The sequence below is a fragment of the Talpa europaea genome (assembly GCF_964194135.1).
Source record: "Talpa europaea genome assembly, contig: HAP1_SCAFFOLD_334, whole genome shotgun sequence".
NCBI classification, from domain to species: Eukaryota; Metazoa; Chordata; class Mammalia; order Eulipotyphla; family Talpidae; genus Talpa; species Talpa europaea.
Genome location: NW_028167803.1, coordinates 1 through 21,419, shown reverse-complemented (window position 1 = coordinate 21,419; position 21,419 = coordinate 1). Strand labels below are relative to the sequence as shown.

The following is a 21,419-nucleotide window of genomic DNA, read 5'->3' as shown; positions in this document are numbered from 1 at the left end:
TGTCCAGGCAGTGCATATATAAAGTTTGTATTAGGTAATGTAGGCAAATTTTTGTACTTATTATATCTCCTGACTCTGGCTTATAGTTTGATTATGGACAATATCTTTAAAGCCAGGAAATCAATAAAATATGAAGAATCAGAAATGAAAGCCCTCTTAAAATGGAGAACTGTGGCCCAATAAGTTATAATAAATCAAAGTCACTCAGTAAATTTCATGTTACCTCACAGCAGGCAGGTATCTGCCTTATCTGGTAAGCTATGTCTTCTAACAAAAGGCCATTTCTAGCACTTACTACAACAGTTTAAAAGTGAATGATGCCACTTGACCACCAGATCCTTTTTCTGAGCTTGTGCCTTTAATGAGTACATATTCTTCAATTCACCTAATATTCAACCAACAAGTAAATCGTGAATGCTTGTGTCATACCAGGCATTCCAAGGACTGAGGTCACACTTGAATATGCTCTCTTCTTTCAAAGAGTGTAAATCTAGTACAATAGAAAGAAAATCAACAAATACACAGATAAATCAATTGGATAATTTCTGGTAATGCTAAGTACTAGGATGGAAGTAAGATAATGTGATATAAAATACATGGGCAGGTTGAAAAAGGATCTCTGAAGGGGCTGTGTTCAAGTTCAGGGAAGAACCAGCCCTGCACAGTTCTGAAGGCAGCTGGTTTCCCAGGGAAAGTAAGACCAAAGCCCCACAGTGGAAGATGCCTCACGAATTTAAAAGACAGAAATAGGCAGTGCGTTTGGAGTGCAATGAAAAATATGAGTAAGTGGCAAGAACAGAGAGACAGGCAGGGTCAAGAGGACACAGGTCCTGGCAGGCACAGGGAGCAGGTTTGACTTTATGGGAAATGCACTGGGAGACTGTTAGAGGGCTCTAAGCTAAGAAGTGATGTTTGTTTTTTAAAAGATCATTTTTACAGTTTTTTGGGGGAAATGCATGCAAAAAAAAGTGGATGCAGAAAGGCCACTTAGAGGACTTGGGAATCATTTGGGCTATAAATATGAGGACCACAATTAAGCTAAAAGCAGCAGAAATTAGGAGAAGTTAACACATTCAAATCCTGCTTGGGGTTCCCTGAGCTTCTTGGACTTGTGGTTTGGTGTCTTCTATTATTTTTGGAAAATTCCTGTCTGTTATATCTTCAGGTAATTCTTTTGCTGTGCTCTCTCTCTCTCTCTCTCTCTCTCTCTCTCTCTCTCTCTCTCATCCTTCTAGGATTCCACTTACAGAGCTGTTAGACTGTTTGATGTCTCACAGTTTTGGGGTGCTCTATTTTTTTCTCTTTAATAATTCTATTTCATCTCAGTTACAGTTTCAATAATTTCTGCTGACTTATCTTTCAAGGTCACTGATACTTTCCCAGGCTGTTTCCCAACTCATTAGCCCCTTTCCATATTTCCTCTGAATTGTCTCAGCTGTCCTTCCTTTTTCCCAGAAATAGGAAACATCTAATGGTGTGGGTCCATGACTGTTACCTGCATCTCCCCCAGGATGATAGGGTTCTTTTCTCCTCCCTTCCTCCAGCCGCATTTTGCTCATAGTGTGGGAGAGAGGGACAGGATTTGCTACTTGTGCCCAGTAACTTAAAGTTTTTGTTCTAGAGGAAATAAGGGTTCTGGCAGGGTTTCATGCTTGCCTGCTGTGCTTGTCAGAGCCCCTGTCAAAACATCTTCTGGGGTTTCCCTTTTTTAATCAAATAGGCATTTAGTAGATTGTGTAACTCATGAGGATTTACTTTTTGGTTGCTAAAATGCTTGGAGTTGAATATTAGGTGTATATATAATAGATGTAATAATGTTCTAAGTATTTTTTTTTAAGATTTATTCATTTATTTATTATTTTATTTATTTATTTATACAAGCACTGGGTACAGTCAGAAGCGCGGGAGGGTGAGAGAATTCACCAGAGCCAGAGAGGGGAGCAGAGCAGGCAGAAGGACCGAAGTACACCGCTGAGGGGAGCAGCGGGCGGCAGGAGGGGTCTGCGCGCCATGTGGGACCCTCCTCCGGTGGCCGGGGAGCAGCCGGGGATCGAACCGGCACCGCAGATGCAACGGGCAGCTTCGCAACCCAGCGCTCAACCGCTGCGCCACCAGGAAGGCCCATGTTCTAAGTATTTTGACCTTTATTTCTGGCTATATTTTATGCTCTCCTCCACATAATTTTTCATTCTTTTAAGTTATATTCTTTAGAATTCTACAAACCATTCCTTAAATTTCTTTTGAAATAACTAGATTAATAAATAAGCAAACAAGAAACCTGCTTAAAGAAAACAAGAAAGCTTTTAGAGAATTTCATTATGACAGTCCCCTACTTTTGGGCAGTACCCAGTCAATGAATTTTTTGGTTTTGGGTTTTTGTTTGTTTGTTTGTTTGTTTGTTTGTTTTGTTTTTTTAAGAATCTGAATGTTGCATGTTCATATTGAAGAAAGGGGACCTCCCCAGGTCATTGGGGCATCTGACAACTCTCTTTCAGTCTCATACAATAAAGAGTCTCCAAAATGACAGTGCCTCACCTGCCCAGCAGGATGATTCATCTTATTTCACATCTTTCTTGTGAATATCATGACATACCACCAGCTCTTTTTTGAAGGCTGTGATTATAATAACCTCTCACATCCGTTTCCTTTACAAGTATTTGCATCTTGTCACTGATGTTTGTTCTCCACACAGACTGACTGTCCAGCAGGGTTCCATGCCTGTAGCTTACCGAGAATGCAAAGATACATAGACGAGAGTCAAGACACACTAAAGGCAAGAAATCCGCTCTGGAGGGTGTCAGGAACCACAAGATGTTTAAGGTTTTAGCCTATGCACAGATTAGAAAATTCACCTGCCAGGGCCTCCCTGGTGGTGCAGATGGTTGAGCGCAGCTCTGTGAAGCTGTCTGCAGCCTATGTAAAGTGGGTTTGATCATGGCTGGCCAGGGAGAAACCCACATGGCGTGGCAGACCTCTCCTGTCTCGCCCGCTGCTCCCCTCAGCAGTGTATTTTGTCAGTCTGCCTGTTCTGTTCCCCACTCTGTCTCTGGTGAATCCTCTTACCCCCCGCATCTCTTGCCTGTACCCCAATTCTTATATAAATAAATAAATCTTTTTTTAAAAAAAAAGCAATCCAACCATTTAGGCAAAACAAACAAAAAAGTTGCTAAAAAAAAAAAAAGAAAAGAAAAAGAAAGTTAACCTGCCATAGTTTTGTCAGTGCAGAACGAAGACCTGAAGCTCCTGGGCCAGAGAAAAAGAGCAGTTTAACTAAGAGCAATAGCAGTAGGCAGGGTACCAGCCTGTTTGTGCCAGCAACCTGAGCCGCATTGCACAAGGCAGTGTGAAGGTCAAACGACACCTGTACACACGTTAAGGGGAGGAATCCTGAATTTAGGGGCCCAAATCTTTTATGTAGGACACAAATATGAGGTTCTTTGCTCCAGTGGCAGCAGCATTTCGACTTCTTAAGGTTGTTATCTATACGATCAACCTCGGATAGTCAGTCAAAAGAGCCATCAAGGCCCCACTGGCAAAACCTGCATAAACGCAAGAGACCTATGAAGGAATATCTTCCAACAGGAGGGTTAAATCAAGATCCAAATGTCCCCACGAGTGATTACTGCCAGGATCTCCTTTTCCTCTAAACTTCTGATTTCAGTTGGGGTATACATGCCTCAGGAACACCTGGGTAAAACATGCAAGATCTGTGCTGTCATCAGTCAGGTTTTTTTTGCTCCTTTGGAATCTGTGGGATGAAGATGGTGATGATGGAATGAGAAGCAGAGCAAATGCTACTTCTCAGCCCTACCTCTAGAGGGCTCCTCCGCATAACTCCCGCCTCTGAAATAGATCCCTCTTCTTTCAAATTGATGCTCAGTAATAATCATGGTGATGTTGGTCAGAGAGACTTTCCTTTATTAAGTTCTTATGATGTGAACTGTCTTGAGTTCTTAAAGTGCATAATCTCATCTAATGCAAGGTCATTCCGTGGGGAGAGGATGGAGTGTGTGTTACTGTGGCAGAACTTGTTGAAGCTGTCTAATATCAGCACTCTTTTTTTTTTAAAAAAGATTTATTTATGCATACAAGAACTGGGGTACAGGCCAGAGGTGTGGGGGTTGAGAGGATTCACCAGAGACAGAGTGGGGAACAGAACAGGCAGACTGACTGAAATACACTGCTGAGGGGAGCAGCCAGGGAGACAGGAGAGGTCTGCTGCACCATGTGGGTATCTCCACAGCTGGCGGGAATGGAACCCGCAGTGCAGACACTGTGGAGAGCTTCACAGCGCTGCACTCAACCGCCTGTGCCACCAGGGAGGCCCTAGACTTAATTCTTTTTTTATGTATTTGTTTTCTTTCCCCATAATCCCATAGATTATTTTCCCTGTCACTCCTACACTTTCTGGAATAGAGAGTGTTGACCAGAGGTGACAAAAGACTTCATCTTAATTATTTGGGTTTGGGGGAATTTTTTTCCTCTCTCCTGAAACTTTTTCTGGATACTTTCATTTTAATTAAAATCCATTTATTCTGTTATGATAGAAACATAAATCTAGCATTTCCTGAGCAAGTGTTAAAGTGGTATCTATTTAGCATACCTCACAGGTATGTTTTCTCCTAATATTGCCACACAATTGAAGGCCATGAAATCCACTTTTTATGGTAAGTTATCCCAAAATATAAGAAGTAAAATCGCATGACCATTCTAACATTATATTATATGTCAAATACAGAGCTGAAACAGAGCTCTTGTCCTTGCTTCTGAGACTTGATTCATTTTATAAATTTCCCTGTCATGTTGTCCAACTGAAAAAAAAAAGCCTAATTCATTTATTCAACAAATACTGTGGACTATACCTCTTTGTACTTCATACAAAGATGTAGCACACAAGGTTTCCATCTTCTAAGTCCTCACAATTTAGCGGAAGCAAAAGAAAATATCATATAACATTACAATATAATGAGGTATGGGGTGGTACAGGGTCCAGAAAGGAGCATCTCCCCAGTTCAGGAGGGAGAGGGAGGTAAGCATGAGGCAGGATGAGGGAGGGACACTTGAGTTGAATTTTGGATGACTTTGGGAGCTGGAAAGCAAAGGAAAGGGCCTATCAAGCAGGGGAACAGCATGTGCAAAGGCACAGAGTTATGACATAGCCTGATGGGTCATGCTAAGGCTTTTGTCTTGAAGGTGGTACCAGCTGCTGCCCTTGCCTGTTAACTTCAACAGGAACTAGCAAGCCCAGGCCCCAGGGAACCATAAATATTTCCAATTATTCTGGGTCTGCTTCCTGCATATGTTTGCTCTTGAGGGCCATTTGACCCTTGTGCCAGAATGAGAAGTAATCATTTATTTTTAATGATCAGAAGTCAGTTCCCAACAGCATTGCACACATCAGTTCTGCCTCTTTTATTTTTGACCTGTGCATTAAGTCTAGCCAGGCAATTTCAGTTGGTGGCGCTGACATATCAATATTGGCAGCCTGAAGATGCCTGTTGTCAAGCGAGGTGCTCCCCCAGTATGCCTCTGGGCAGGAACTCCCTGAGAACTCCTCAGCTGTCAGCATTTTGGGAGTTGGAGACTGAAGCTGAGTTGTGGGTGGTGAGAGTGGCCTCCTGCCATCACCGCCTCCATGGGGTTTGTATTTATCAAGGTTCAGCATGAATCACTAATTATAGCACGGCTGGCTTTGCGTTTTTTAGCCTCCTGACCACAAAGTCAGAGTTCTTTTTATAAGCAAAAGTACTCTGGTTGACTGGAATTGGAGAGAATTTACTGGGACAATAGTACTATTTTCTGAGCACTCACAGAATCAGTGGGAGCTTTGAAACCAGGTTTGCAGTGAAAACAAGGGGCAGATCCACATACAGTCCTGCTTGTGTGCCAGGTTCCATTCGCGTTTACATGTATGAACTCAATCCCACAATTACACTATACGGTATCTACTGCCATCATCTAAGAGGGTGAATTAATTTCTCACTCTGAAGTCTGGGTCCAGTGAGGGACACAGGCAAGTAGATGTATACTTGGCTCATGACAGGGCAATAATTAGGAATAAAATGAGAGGCAGGGGATAAAGGGGGTACAGAGGAGAAAGAGACCCACAAACTCATAAAGTCCCACAGCTGCATTTCTGAACCTCAATTTAGACTGACCACTAGGCTGATGAATTTTTTTAATTTGGTCACCTGGCTTTTGAAGCCTGTGGCTGACAGTTCAGAGAGAACTATAATACAACACAAAGCCACTTTCTGCCCAAAGGGGGTTGCTCTGGGACTCTTCCCACTATTGGCAGGTAGCTCAGGAAAGAGAAAGCAGCATGGGGTGGAGGAACTCTCCACTCCTCAAGTAGGGAACTCTCCAGTCAAGCAGAGGCAGGGCATGGGACAATATCTGAAGTTCTGTCTGATGTGACTAAATTTGGGCCAGATCAGCCTGGGGTGGCAGTTACTGAGAAGTAGTGGTTACTGTCATGATCTGCAGGCTTGGGTCAGACTGCCAGTGCCCAGCACCACATGGGGCTCTGTGCCCTGGAAACGAGGTTCAGAGCGGCTATTCTAATTAAATCCAACATGTGAGAGGTTGTGATTTGAATAGCTCAGGGGAGGTAAGATAACATCTAGAGCAAAATCAATTCACTGACACAGATATTTATGGAGCACAAGGTCAGGCAGACAGATAGTTTGACCCAGCATAAAAATATTTATATTTTAAACTGTTCTTCTAACGTAGAGACTCTACGGGAATATAATTCTAACATTAATGAAATAGGAAGATGTAAAATGCAACTTTAGGTTCAGGTTAAGATCCATTCAACCATAAGAAAAAAATTCATCTTCTGCCTGGATATTTCCTTTCTTTCCAGGAGTCTGATCTAACCGACATTGTAGAAACAAAACAATCCATTTCTCATTTCTCACACTGCAGGCTCCTCTCTCAGACCGGAAAGGGACAATTTTCAGGGTCCTCTGCTGGCCCACCAAATCGTCTCTGTGGAAATAAGACGCTCATGTCTAAACAAACTTGAAACAAAATACAATATGCTATAAACCCCTAATACATTGCCAAAAAATAAGCTGGGACTCCCTGGTGGTGCAAGGAATGAAGCACAGCACTGTGAAGCTATCTGCAGCCTCTGCAGTATGAATTCAATCCCCAGCCGGCCAGGGAGCTACCCACATGGCGCAGCAGACCTCTCCTGTCTCGCACACTGCTCCTTCAGCAGTGTACTCCGGTCAATCTGCCTGTTCTGTTCCCCACTCTGTCTCTGGTGAATCCTCTCACCACTACCACCACCACCACCACCACCACCACCACCACCACCACCACCCCCACACACACATACCCCTCTGGCCTGTAGCGCAGTTCTTGATGCTCAAATAAAATAAATCTTAAAAAAAATTTAAAATAAATAAATAAGTCACTATCTCTGGAGAAATGATTTCCACCTTCCCCTAAAAAAACCTTTGCACCTTTCCACTAGAATAACCAAGTCCATTTTCCCCAATGCTATCCCTTGGGCAAGGAGAGCTGACCTGTGGCCATTTCACACATGAAGTAACTGGGGTAGGGAAAAATCCAAGTGTGTGCTGTGGGAATATCCAGTCCCCACATGGTCCAGCCCTGATCCAGATGAGCCCACTGGTGGGTCCTGGGAGAGCGGGTCCTCGCTTGACCTCTCCAGATGTACTGAGAAGAAACAGAAGGCAAGATCTGGCAGCAAGAGTGGAGGGCTTGGAGCCAGTGCCCACTGAGCTGTGAGATTATTTCCCGTTCAGCTGGGTATTTGCCTAAGGTCACTGGTGTCCTCAAAATCTGTTCTTGGGCTCGTCGCCAAGGTCTTAGGTCTACTTGCCAAGCAGGGAGCAGATAAACTGGCCCTGGGACAGATTGGGCTGCTGGGAGGCTGGCGCTGGGAGAGACTGAGGGTGCAGGACCCTCACTCACACGGCCTCTAAGGGCTTCTCACTGGCAAAGGGCATTAGCAGCACGAGGGATCTACTGGGATCTGTTCTATCATATCAGGCATGTCTAGTCGAGCAATTATTCTGCTTTTTGTTCAGCCATCAAACATTTTTTTTGAGCCCCTACTTTGTGCCTGCAATGCTGGCTAGAAATGAAAAGACAGAGCGGGGAACAGAACAGGCAGACTGACTGAAATACACTGCTGAGGGGAAACAGTAGGCGAGACAGGAGAGGTCCGCTGCGCCATGTGGGTAGCTCCCTGGCTGGCTGGGGATCATACTCGTGCTGCAGAGGCTTCAGATAATTTCATAGTGCTGTGCTTAACCCTTTGCATCTCTGGTGAATCCTCTCACTCCTCACAACTCTGGCCTGTCCCCCAGTTCTTGTATGCATAAAATAAAAAAGCTTTAAAAAATAAAATAAAATAAAAATAGAAGTGAAAAGACAAAAGGCAAAGTCCTCTGCCATCAGGACAGTACAGGATAGAGGGAAGCAGCCTCTCCTTGTGGGTGAACTAGTGCTGCCTCCGTAGGTCCCATCCTTTGGGTGAATGTGGCAAGGAGGGATTTGCTATTCTTTTCTGGACACTCAAACTTCAATTTGAAAATCCCTTTTGTTAAAGATAACTCACAGGGACCATGAATCACGCTAAGATCGCAACCTTCCAAGGCCAGTTCTCTGGGAAAGGCCTGAGTTGTTCTAAGACTTGTACCATTCCATGAATGGGTATAACTATCTCTGCTGTCTAGAACAATAACCGCTGGTGCCCAGTGGTGGTTGAAAGTTAAAGAATATAATTTTTTAAAGATTTATTTATTTATGCATACAAGAGCTGGGGTACAGGCCAGAGATGTGGGGGGTGAGAGGATTCACCAGAGTCAGAGTGGGGAACAGAACAGGCAGATTGACCGAAGTACACTTCTGAGGGGAGCAGCGGGCAAGACAGTAGAGGTCTGCTGCGAGATGTGGGTTGCTCCCTGGCCAGCCGGGGGATCGAACTCATGCCACAGAGGTGTGGATAGCTTCATAGGTTGCATCTTAACCCCTTGCACCTCCAGGGAGGACCCTTAAACAATATCAAATTTAACTCAGCCCCTAAATTACATCAGCCTCTTTCAAGGGCTCAGTAACCACACAGGGGTGGTAACTGTGATATTAGACAGCACAGACAGAATGTTTCTGTCATTCCAGAAAGTTCCACTGGATATTCTTCCTGCATAGATCATTGCAATGGAGAGTGGTACACATGAGTAAGCTATGAAGGAGAGGGGCCTAAATCAGCTGAGGTGGGGTAATGATGATGAAGTCCCTGGTGAATGGAAAAGCTTCCCCCAAAAGCTGCATCCTAGCAGAGCCAGTCTGAGGCTCCTGAGGCTCCTCAAAACTTACCTTGGCCTCACCTTGAATGTTGGAGCTCCGCAGCTCTGAGGCCCCTTCCTCTTCTTTCCATATTGCCCCCTGTGTCCTCTCATCCACTCTGTGGCTTCACTTGCCATCTTCTTCAGAGATTGTTTTCAGTCTTATGGCCTTGTCTATACAGCCTAGTGGATCTCAAACTATATCAGAACACCCAGGAGGGTTTTTAAAAGACAGATTCCTGGGCCTCACCCCCAGTTTGACCAGTAAGCCTGGAGTGGAGCTACAGAATGTGCACTTCTAACAAACTCCCAGCTGATACTGATGTTACTGGTCCAGGGAAATACTTTTAGAAACACTGATTCAGGGCCTCCCTGGTGGTGCAGAGGTTAAAAACACAGTTCTATCAAGCTATCACCAGCCACTGAAGCATGAAGTTCCACCCCAGCCAGGAAGCTACCCACATGGCACAATAGATCTCTCCTGTCTTCACTGCTGCTCCCCTCAGCAGTGTACTTCAGTCAAACTGCTTGTTCTGCTCCCCATTCTGTCTCTGGTGAATCCTCTCACTGCCCCCGCCCCGCCCTCACCCCTCTCCCCCACACCTCTGGCCTACATCCCAGTTCTTGTAGGCATAAATAAATAAATCTTCAAAAACAAAACAAAATGCTGATTCATTCATTCAACAAAGACTTGTTGAATGCTACTGTGTGCCAGGAGCGCCTCCTTGGTATAAACAAACTAGGCAAATTTCCTGCTCTAGGGAACTTGTATTCTAGGGAGCAGAGAAAGGTAGTAAACAAACCTGCATCGGGTGATGAATGTTACAAAAAGAATAAAGCAGGGCAAAGGGAGAAGTTTATATCATAGAGACATCAGGAAAAGCCACACTGACAAGATGACATTTGAGCAAGACCTAAAGAGAGTAGCGGGGAAGAGGAGAGAGGAAGTATACGACCCTGGCCTTTCAGGTTTTGCCCTCAGCTTTTTAATTAGAAAAATGTTGAAAATCAATGTCTTCAGCCTCCTCAGGCTCATCACTTTTGAAAACAAATTTGATTATGTGTATATGCATTTTGTTAAACAGAATTTGATCCTAAAGATCATAGATTTGATCCCAGCTTGTTGTTCCACCTTTGGGTCCCAGAAAATGAGGGGTCCACACCCTTCTCAGTGGTGTGAGGGTCCGTAGGACTAAGGGCACTCCCACCAGGAGACTGTATCCCCTTTCTCGATGATGCCTTAAGATTCTGATTTCTATGGCTCCAGCCAGTTTCACAGGCCTCTTCTTCAGCCCCCTTAGTCCCTTGGCCAAAGGTAACTACATAGGGCTGGGGTGGGCAGAGCTTGGCCTAGGACCTAGGAGTTCCTAAGGTATAAGCTTCTGAGGGCCTCACTAAAGAGGGATAGAACTGCCATAGGAGGAGGGGGGCCAGACAGAGGCAGCCAAGGGCCCTGATTATCTTCTTGTCCCGGATTCTGCAAATATCAGGGGTGATCTATCAGTCTGAACAAATGGCTGAGTACTTCTTATTCTATCCAGCTCCAGACTCCAGACAGAAGAGTACAGGCAATCAACACTTGTCCACCATTGTTGGAAAAATAATCCCATGCTGTAACAACCACAAGCCAATAGCTTACCAGGGAGATCAGTCCTCTCCCCTCTTATAAACACAAGCCTTTAAGATGAAGTGCCAACTGTGTGGCTTTAACACCTAATTTTTCTTTTCAACCTGTGATATCTTTTTTAGGCCCAACTGTCTCAGGCTTTAAATGGAGTTTCCGATAAGGCAAAAGAAGCCAAGGAGTTTCTTGTTCAGCTGAAAAACATTCTGCAACAGATCCAGGTGAGTGTGGCTCCAGCATTAGGAGGCAGTCGGTGTAGGAGGAGTCCAAGAAATGTCAAGAAGGAAAGCATTTGACTAGTGATGGGCATTATTAATTGTTCTAACAGCCTTGGATGTTACATATTCAATCCATTGTCACCCCAGTGAGTGACACCTGATACCATGGACATCATAGTCATACCTGATACAGAAAAGGGCTATCTCATGAACTCAGAGATTTGTAGGAAGAAAGCAGGGCAGCTGTAACAGCACTCTGCATGGCCATGTCAGTCCTATGTAACATCTATAACTAGTGTTTTTGTACCCATGTCATCAATGCAACAATAATGCTTGCAAATGGGGTATCAGTTACTACAGAAATGTATTTATTGAGCATCCAGATTTTGTCACGAACCAAGCCTGATGCAGATCGATAAGACATAGTCTCTGGCCTCAGGAGCTCTGTCTATAGAAGAGAGGTGCTGTATGAATGTGCACGTGTGAAGGAGCAGTTTATATGGGTGACGGGCCTTAGCATGCCAGGGTGTGGTCAGAGAAAAGGCACTGAGGGCCCTGAGATCTCGATCCATTGGTGAAAACCTCTCTCCTAGCACAGAATTTTTTTTTTAAATTTATTAATTTATGCATACAAGAACTGGGGCACAGGCCAGAGGCGTGGGGGTGGGGGGGGGTGAAAGGATTCACCAGAGACAGATTGAGGAGCAGAACTGGCAGATTGACTGAAATACACTGCTTAGGGGAGCAGCGGGCGAGTCAGGAGAGATCTGCTGCACCATGTGGGTTGCTCCCTGGCCGGGGATCGAACTCATGACGCAGTGGCTATGCACAGCTTCATAGGTTGCGTCTTAACCCCTTGTGTCACCAGGGAGGCCCAACACAGCATTCTTGTAGCAGAATACAGCTACAGGTCATTTTAAGTCACGTTTCTGATGTTTGAGAGACAGGAGATGTGGGCAGTTGGTGGAGCTGCCACCACAAAGTACACAGATTGAGTGCCTTAAACAACAGAAATTTGTTTATTATGGTTCTGGAAGTTGGACATCCCAGATAAAGGTGTCCATAGGGTTGTTTTCTCCTGAGGTTTTTCCCTGGGTTTGTCGATGAGCTTCTTCTCCCTGCGTCCTCACACGGTTGTCCCTGTCTATGCTGTGTTCTGATCTCTTCCTCATAGAAGGACATGTGTCAGACAGTGTCAAATCCACCTTAATGACTTCCTTTAAACTTGATTACCTACCTCTTTAAAGGCCCTGTCTCCAAATACAGTCACATTCTGAGATGCTGGAAGTCAGGACTTCAGCATGTGAGTTTGTGGAGGGACATAATGAATTCATGCTGATCTAGAGATCTAGAATTTTTTCTTACAATTAAGATAGACCCCACAGAGAGAACACATCTTTTTTATTTGTTTTATTGTTTTCTGACTATAAAAAGCAAAAATATGTGTTACAGAATTTTGGAAAGTAGAGAATAATCTATAGAACCAAGAGAAAGCTCACCAATATCTCACAACCTGAGGTGTCCAGTTCTCCATTTCAATATCTTGTTTCATGACTTTAGATACATGCATGCACGTATATAAACCCTATATGGGATTTTGCTGTACATAATTTGTAGACGGCTTTTTCCCCCTTCCAAACAACCTACCTATGGGCATTTTCCATGGCATTAAAGACTCTCTGAACAATGTCTGAGTGACTATGGACTATTCCACCACAGACATCCCAAGACTCATCCCAAGACATCCCAAGACATCCCTCCTCTAGCTCCTGTTTACATGGTTTCCAATGTAATAACCTTACTGCTAACTCTTGGAGAGCTTCTCTCAGATTTCTTTGTCTCTAGCATTTGCCATATTCTAGCATGTCTTCTCCCTCATGCTCTGTTTCCCGTAGGAAAATGGCCTGGACTATGAAGCCTGCCTGGTCGCTCAGTGTGATGCGCTGGTCGATGCTTTAACTAGGCAGAAAGCCAAGCTACTCACCAAGGTTACTAAAGAGAGGGAGCACAAGCTGAAGGTAAGAACCAACATATTCAGTCCCTACCACAGTTTCTGTACCCAGTGTGAGGCACTGGATACAGGAGGCACTGGATCAGTTTTAAGTGAGAGAGTGGATGGATGGATGGATGGATGGATGGATGGATGGATGGATGATGAAGGGTGGATGGATGATGAAGGGTGGATGGATGAATAAAGGACACAAGAAAGAAATGAGCATGTTTCCCCTGACCTACTTACACTCATGTGACATTCCCTGAAGCTAGTCAACACCTATGCTCTCCCTCCCAAGATGAAGTCAGACACCCTGAATCCTGCTGTTTTCAGGTCAGAAGCCTACCCTCTCCCATCTTCTCTAAGTTCTTGTTTTCTAAGGGACTCCTCTTTTTTATTTTGCATAGAAGAACTGGGGTGTAGGCCAGAGGTTTGGCAGGTGAGAGGGCTCACCAGAGACAGAGTGGGGAGCAGAACAGGTGCATTTACTGAAATACACAGCTGAGGGGAGCAGTGGGCGAGACAGGAGAGGTCTGTTGCATCATATGTGGCTTAGCTCCCTGGCCAGGGATCGAACTCAGGCTGTAGTGGTGATATCAGTGAGACTTAACCTGTATGCCACCATGGAGGCCCTAAAGGACTCCTCTTGTTCTCATCTTGCACACCAGAAGTGACCAGTGACAGGGATGGTCTGCTCAGATCTCTACCTCTGTCCCCTTCTTCAGTCTCTCTGTGATAGCTCATGCACTCAGTATTATTGCTGCTAATAATAACATGACCAACATCCACCACAGGCCAGGGAGGGTTTACTGAGTCCAGGCAGGTGCCCCCTGAGTACTCTGCATTGACAAAGGACTGCTTCATTGTCCAGGAGGCTTGATCCATTTTATAGACATTTCCCAACTGAATGAGAAAATAATACTTTCGGTGAAGGATTATGTGTGTTTTGGTGGTGGGTATGGTGTGGTAATATCTGAAAAGGTATGAAATTCTTAAAATCATATATATATAGAATCATATATATATTATATATATATAAAACTTTCAAGAAAAGGATTGAGTGTTTATGATGGTCCATGGCTTACAGGAAAAGCAAGTGAGCGCATCAAGTTACCCCTGGCCTCCCAACTGTCAATAGTAAGAAGTTATCATTGGTCAGTCCACATGGAGAGTTTCAGGTGATACCCCTGTTCTGCTTTACTGTCCAGAGTTCAGGAATTTTGCTCTGTTGGATGTTGTGCTGTGGGCGGGGGAGCAGAGCTGTGAGAGGAGAGGGTGCAAGATCTGGACCAGAGCTGCCTCTTCCAGGGCTTTCTCTATGCCATTTCTCTGACTCACTGCAACCAGACTGCTCTTCTCTGATGAGGCAGTTACCAGGGATTCATTTATCACAGATGGTCTGGGACCAGATCAATCACTGCACATTGAAGCTGCGCCAGTCAACAGGACTGATGGAGTACTGCCTGGAGGTGATCAAGGAGAATGACCCCTCTGGGTTTCTGCAGGTGAGCTGGTTCCCCAAGGACACTAGGTGGACTGGTTTCCTTCCTCCGACTCCATCACTACCCACCCCCGCCCGCCAAAACTAGTTGAAGTCTTAGAAAGGTCCCTCCCAATGACTTGGAGATGGGTAGATTCTCCTTTGCTCAGTGACTCCAAAAGATGTAGGTTTTCACCTTGGCTCTGCCTTTCACTAGCTGTGACCATTTCTGTTCCATATTAAACAAGGAGGTCAAATGTCATCATCTCAAAGGCCAAAATGCCAGGCTTTTATGCTTGGACTTCCATCGGCCCTGATGCAATATTTTCCCCACAAATGGGGAAGGAGAGTCTTTCTGAAATAAGTTAGAAAGATTACGCAGGAAGAAGTGAGTTTGCAGAATCCAAATGACACATTGCCCAATACGCAGAGTCCTGTAGACCTGGACAGATGACCATTGCCTGCAGGGTCCATGTAGCTTTGCCAAGGCGTCCCTCCAGCAGCCAGGCTCAAGGTCATGAGCATCTCTGAGGAATATGGCAATGATTCAGATGGGAGCTCGGTCCTCTGTGGAGAAAATGATGAATCCTCTTGATTAGTGCTCAAGAAACATACAGGCACATGTCCAAATGTTTGAATGAGGAGGACTTTCCAGCAGCGTACAGGAGAAGAGAGCTGAAGGTGCCACTCAGTGAAAAATTGGAGCAGAAACACTCAGAGGAAAACACTCAGGAATGGGGTCACAGTGAGCTTCAAAATTCTGGTGATATAAAAAATATTTTCTTCAGACCCAGAGATATACCGTTAGCATGTTTGCCTTCACAGAGTACTAGGTCTAGCAAAAGAGGCATAAGAAGAATGCTTTTGATATTTTTAAAAGTATCAGCTGCTTCAAAAAAGGGTTTGACCTAATTTCTTTAAATAGTAAGTGCTTCTTTATGGTTAAAATGTACATACTTTTAAAACACGATTGAAACCGTACAAGGCATGTTATCTGTGCAGTGTCATACTGGTGAGGACAGTCCATTCCCTGGGGAGATGGGAAACCTTTTCTCTTTCCTCGCCACTGGCTACATAATTTTTCCTTTGTAAGTGGAAACCTTGAACTCTGTTCCCTTTAAGATCTCAGACGCTCTGATCAAGCGTGTCCAAGTGTCTCAGGAGCAGTGGGTCAAAGGCGCCCTGGAGCCAAAAGTGTCTGCGGAATTTGACCTGACCTTGGACAGTGAGCCGCTGCTGCAGGCCATCCACCAGCTGGACTTCATTCAGATGAAATGTAGGGGTGAGCCGCGGTTGGCCCAGCTCAGTGCTTCACTCTGAGGGGGCAGTGGAAATCTCGTGATATGTGGCATGAGGCAGGGAGGAGGGGGAAGCCAAAATCACAGACCCAGTTTCAAGTCCCACCTCAGCCACCCATTGGCTATGTGAGACCTGGAATAGGTAGCACCCCAGGATGAGTTTGTAAAGGTGGATCATCTGTTCATTTAGAGACCCTTATTGAATGTCTGCCATGTGCCAGACACTACTTTAGGTGCACAGGACACAGCCTGAGCAAGACTACAAACTCCATCACAGGACTAGAGAAGAAAATAGACAATACACAGACAATCTATAACAGCATGTCTGATAGTGGCAGGTGCTAAGAAGAAGGTGTTTTGCAGGGGATGGGGACAGCAATAGATATGAGGGGGAGTATTTCGAAGTGAAGAGAAGGGAGATGCAATACAGGGGAAGAACATTCCAGGCTTGTGCAAAGGCCACGGGACAGGAATAAATTTTCTGTTTCCCAAGAAGAGCAGTAAGGTCAGAAGTAAAAGCAGAATCAGGTAGAGAATGATAAGTGATCAGACAGACGTGGGGAACACAGGCTGTGGGTGTAAGTTTGCATAACTTGCCCCAGGTTACAAATTAAGCAAATGATGGCCCAAACCAGAGACTTGTTCCCAAGTCTGGCTCTCCAGAGATATCAAGAGTCCATTTAAGAGGAGAAATAAAGCTGTTTGGGTTGTTTTTTTTTTTTTTTTTAAGATTTTTTTTTTTATACATTTATACATACAAGAACAGGGGTTTAGACCAGAGGTGCAGGGGGCGGTGAGAGGATTCACCAGAGACAGAGCGGGGAGCAGAACAGGCAGAACCACTGAAATACACTGCTGAGGGGAGCAGCCGGCGAAACAGGAGAGGTCTGCTGCGCCATGTGGGTCACCTCCCTGGCCAGTGATAGAACTCACGCTGCAGTGGCTGGCGATAGCTTGATAGAGCTGTCTTTAACCCCTGCACCACTAGGAAGGGCCCCCCCCTTTTTTTTTATAACTGAAGTGTTAAAGGACTGAATGCCACACCTACAGAATTTGTGAATTCAGGAAGATCCTTACCTGCGAAATATGTGGCCATTTTTAAACCCTCAAAAAACAAGTCTCTTGCACATCTCCATGCTCACTCCCCTCTCAGCTTGCACCTTGGGTGAGATTCGGAAATACCACCTGCTTTAGGTGTAAATAAGCAGGTGCTGAGGAGTGGGAGGACCCTGGCCAAGTGGGGTTGCTGCTGCAGAGGGAGGGGTGGCTCTGTAACATGGGAATGCAGAAGGAAGTTGGAACTGCTTTGAATGGGATGGGATAGTGGAAATCACTAGAAGCAAAGAGATAACTCCTGCACACTCAAACTGTGGCTTGGAGAATCAGGCTGAGCTCTCAGCAAGTCCTGAGAGCAAGTCTGTAACCAAGACATCCAACTAAACCATCAGGATTGCATCCAACTAAACCATCGGTTGACCCCAGAAGATGGTGTCCTAATATTAAGAGCCAAATTGAAATCTGTAGCTCTGAACACTGGTGTTCCAATTTTTCCTTTAAAATACGTCCTTATAAACTGTATTTCTAAACTCTTTGACACTGAACACCACTAGGAAATAAAAACATCAATAGGAAAAAACAAACATCAGAAGTTATGATACATGTTATGATTCAAATCATAACATGATACATCAGTTATGATTCAAATCCTTAATTTCATGGATTAACTGTCTAATGCTCTAAAATTACCTCTCTTTCCCGAATCTGGTTCCCTGGGCTTTAAAAATGCTTCTAGCCAAAGACTTAAATATGGTTGTGCATCTTGCATAGGCAACCACCATTCCCAGGTGTGAGCTGCACGCTGGCCCTGGAGAGAAGGTTTGTGTAGGCCTGTGCTGAGGCTGGGAGATTATGGATGTAGCTTTTGGGGTACTCGGGAAATCCTCACAGGTCTGAGAGTCAAACCAGTGCTTCTCAATGGACAGGTCGGGGAGAAGACAGTCCTTCCTCAGGGCTATAGACTCAGAGATGGGGGGCGACTACTGGGTCTACCCTTGCCCCCAGATTCCAGGACACCCCCCCTAGGTTGAGCAGGGCACAATCACCCATAATTGCCCTCACCCCAGCCCATCTTGAAGTGACACAACAGGCTGAGGTGTGCGTGCAAGAAGCTGGGGGTCCCCACCGGGTGACCTGGGGTCCTGGGAATACAGAAAGGGGATGCATGGGGGCATCCTGGCACCCTGAGCAGAGCATGGCACATTAACCAGCCGGTTGCCATCACAGTGCCGCCCGTCCCGCTGCTGCAGCTGGAGAAGTGCTGCACGCGCAACAACAGCGTCACGCTGGCCTGGAGGATGCCGCCCTTCACCCACAGCCCTGTAGACGGCTACATCCTGGAGCTGGACGATGGTGACGGGGGGCAGTTCCGGGTAAGGCTCAATTCGGGGGGTTCTGACGAGGCCCCTGAGGTGTTGCTTTTCACTGATACCTCTCAGAGAGGACATCGATTCCAAGGACGGAGGCCCGGGGGTCTTTTCTCATGGGAGATTGGGCTTCTCTACCAAGGGCTAGTTCTGAACAGCCTCAGCAGGCAGAGGTGGAGCCACCAAGAAAATTGGGGATGACATATCTGTGAAGACTGACCCAGCTCTGAGGCAAGCTTCAGAGAAGCTGTCTCAAGCATGAGCCTTATTCCCAGTTCATCCCATCAATCCAGTCATTTCTGTTCTTCAACATTTGCCCACATAGCCCCACTCATGCAGCTCCCTGTCCCCTCAACATTCTGTCACACCTTGCCTTGCCTGGCTCACAAATTATTTTACCTGGCATGCCCTGGCTTGCTTGCCCTCACCCCAGCCCACCCTGAAACTGAGACTCCCAGGCTGACGTGCGCAAGAGGCTGGGGGGGTGGGGTCCCTGCATGGTAGTTGTTGGGGCAGGATAGGCACAGTGTAGATTATCTATGATCTGAGCAGGCCGGGTAAAGGAGAGTCCTGGAGCCCTCGGTGGGTTTCTCAGGCTTTTATTGAGCTTTTACATGTACAGCAGCAACCAGGTACATGGCAGGCAGGAGTGCTGGGGGTCCATGAAACCAGCAGTACTCCAAGCCCTCTGCAAGTCTTCACTCTGGGCTTCTCTGGCCTTCTTTAACACACTTGTCTCTCCTGTCTCTCTCCTGCCTCCTCTCCTGCTTCTGCTTCTCTTGGTGACTATCCGAAATACTCCTCCCATGGCCCACAGAAGTAAACAAGACAGCTTACAACAATGTAACAACTGCAGGTGCCCCATCAGGCAGGGCAACCCTAATGGTGGGAGGGCAGAAAAGCCTGAAAACTATTTACCCTACAGTAGTCAAGGAGATAATTCAGCTCCCTTTCCTTCTGGGGGCCCTGGGCCCAGGGATAGGATGTTCTCAGGCAGTGTCCCAGCTGGTGCAGACCTGCCACCTACCTCTATCTCCCTAAGACCCATCACGCCTCACAGATTCTCAAGGTTTGCTTCTGACTTGAACATGATCTGTTTTCCTGCTGCCACTCACCCAAATTTTCCCTGTTCAATAACTCCATTGGGATGATAATACTTTGAATGTTTTAACAGGAACCAACAGCAAGAGAAAGTTTCCAAGTAACATAGGCACCTAATGAGCAGCCTTCCTCTCTTGTAGGAAGTGTATGTGGGGAAGGAGACCCTGTGCACCATTGACGGGCTTCATTTCAACAGCACCTACAATGCCAGAGTCAAGGCTTTCAACTCATCTGGCGTTGGGCCTTACAGTAAAACTGTCGTCCTGCAGACTTCTGATGGTAAGCACTGGGGCATCCGGGGGACAGAAACAAAACCAGGGATAAGTTCCTAAAGGAGAAAAATGGAGTTCGAGACCCAAACCAAATTTCGTCTCATAGACCAGGAAAAACCTATCAGCTGCTTAAAGAGGAAGGAATGAGGGAGTGGAGGCTATAGTTGGGGGTGAGGGACCATAAGTGGGTAGGACAGTTCCAGTGAAAGGGAGTTGCATGGCTGCCAGGGTGGCATGTGCTGGCCCCTACATTCAAATCCTCCAGGCAGCGGGCCCTGACCCTGGAATTCCCAACTCGAGAGGTCAGATCTGATGGTTTCCATATCTGGCTGGGTCTTTTCTGGTTTCACACAAGAGCACATCAATATTCCATTGGGTTTTGACTATTGGAGTCCTCAGCAGGGAGCGATGATACAAAGAACATGTCCCAAGGGATTCTGCCCCTCTGAGCCCAGCACACCCCAGCCTGAGCTGCAGAGGCTCCAGAATGAGGCCTGTCTTGTGTTCATTGTCATCATTTCTCCCTGCACATCCTTTGGTTGCTCTAAGAAAAGTGTCACATGCCCAGGCTGTCTCTCAGAGTCATTTTATAAATCATCAAGCAGTCACTTGCTTTTTGCTCCTCCAGCCCTGAGACTTGTGTGGCATGTTGTGTTGGTAATTCTAGAGTAAGGGCCTCATTTCCCACAAGCTGAGGGCTTTGGAGAGCAGAAGGGGGCGCTACACCATGGACTGGAAGCAGGGAAACAACTTTGTGACTGTGGCTACGCCCCGACACTTGTTCTGTGTCTCACGAGGCGGGCGTGGCTACTTGCTTAGTTGAGCTCACAACAGCTTATGCAGCAGGGAAGGGCAGAGAATATTAGGAACCAGAACTCCACAAAATGCATCTAGGTTTGGGACTGCGAGGTCTGAATGTCTGTGTTCCTTGGCACAGTTGGGTCCATGGGACTGGAAACTTGGAGGCACACAGAGCAGAGAGTATGCATGCACATGTTTATTTTTGCATGATAATCACACAGGGCAGGATATTTGATGTCAGTGCCCACTTGCTGATAGATGCAAGTAGGTTTGTGGCTCTAAGTCCAGGTTAGAGATGGCAGGTTAAATCCGTCCTCCGACCCTCTCCTCTTGCCTCCACCTTTCCAGTGGCCTGGTTCACATTTGACCCCAACTCTGGGCACCGGGACATCATTCTATCCAATGACAACCAGACAGCCACCTGCAGTAGCTATGACGACCGGGTGGTGCTGGGCACGGCTGCATTCTCCAAAGGCGTGCACTACTGGGAGCTGCACGTGGACCGATATGACAACCACCCAGACCCTGCCTTCGGAGTGGCCAGGGCCAGCGTGGTCAAGGACATGATGCTGGGCAAGGATGACAAGGCCTGGGCCATGTACGTGGACAACAACCGCAGCTGGTTCATGCACTGCAACTCCCACACCAACAGGTGCGCGGTGAGCCCTCGCTGGAGCTTCTCAGACATAGGGTGTTTGGGGCTGAGGGTCCTGAGGGCCCAGCATCCCTTCTGCTACGCCAAAGTTCAGGCGTCTGGAATGTGGGGAATGTTTTTAGTCACTTTGGTGTCCAATTTCCAGAGTTGGACTCTGACTAGGTAGAAATGGCCATTTGCCTATAGCCCTAATGAGAGTCCGCAGCAGTGACTAAAGTGACGTCAGCA

At 46.2% G+C, this 21,419-nt stretch overlaps 1 protein-coding gene across 1 annotated transcript in view; it reads left to right on the top strand.

Moving 5' to 3' along the window:
• LOC311188091 (tripartite motif-containing protein 67-like) overlaps positions 1–21,188 on the top strand; it is a gene marked incomplete at both ends in the record, with an annotated part of 29,707 nt that extends 8,519 nt beyond the window's left edge. The window contains 7 exons of the mRNA XM_084259855.1: positions 11,076–11,171; positions 13,064–13,186; positions 14,556–14,666; positions 15,764–15,917; positions 18,223–18,368; positions 19,604–19,742; positions 20,885–21,188. Coding sequence (XP_084115981.1) covers positions 11,076–11,171; positions 13,064–13,186; positions 14,556–14,666; positions 15,764–15,917; positions 18,223–18,368; positions 19,604–19,742; positions 20,885–21,188 — 1,073 coding nt within the window. The remainder of the gene's footprint in view (positions 1–11,075; positions 11,172–13,063; positions 13,187–14,555; positions 14,667–15,763; positions 15,918–18,222; positions 18,369–19,603; positions 19,743–20,884) is intronic.
• Positions 21,189–21,419: the final 231 nt, after the last annotated feature.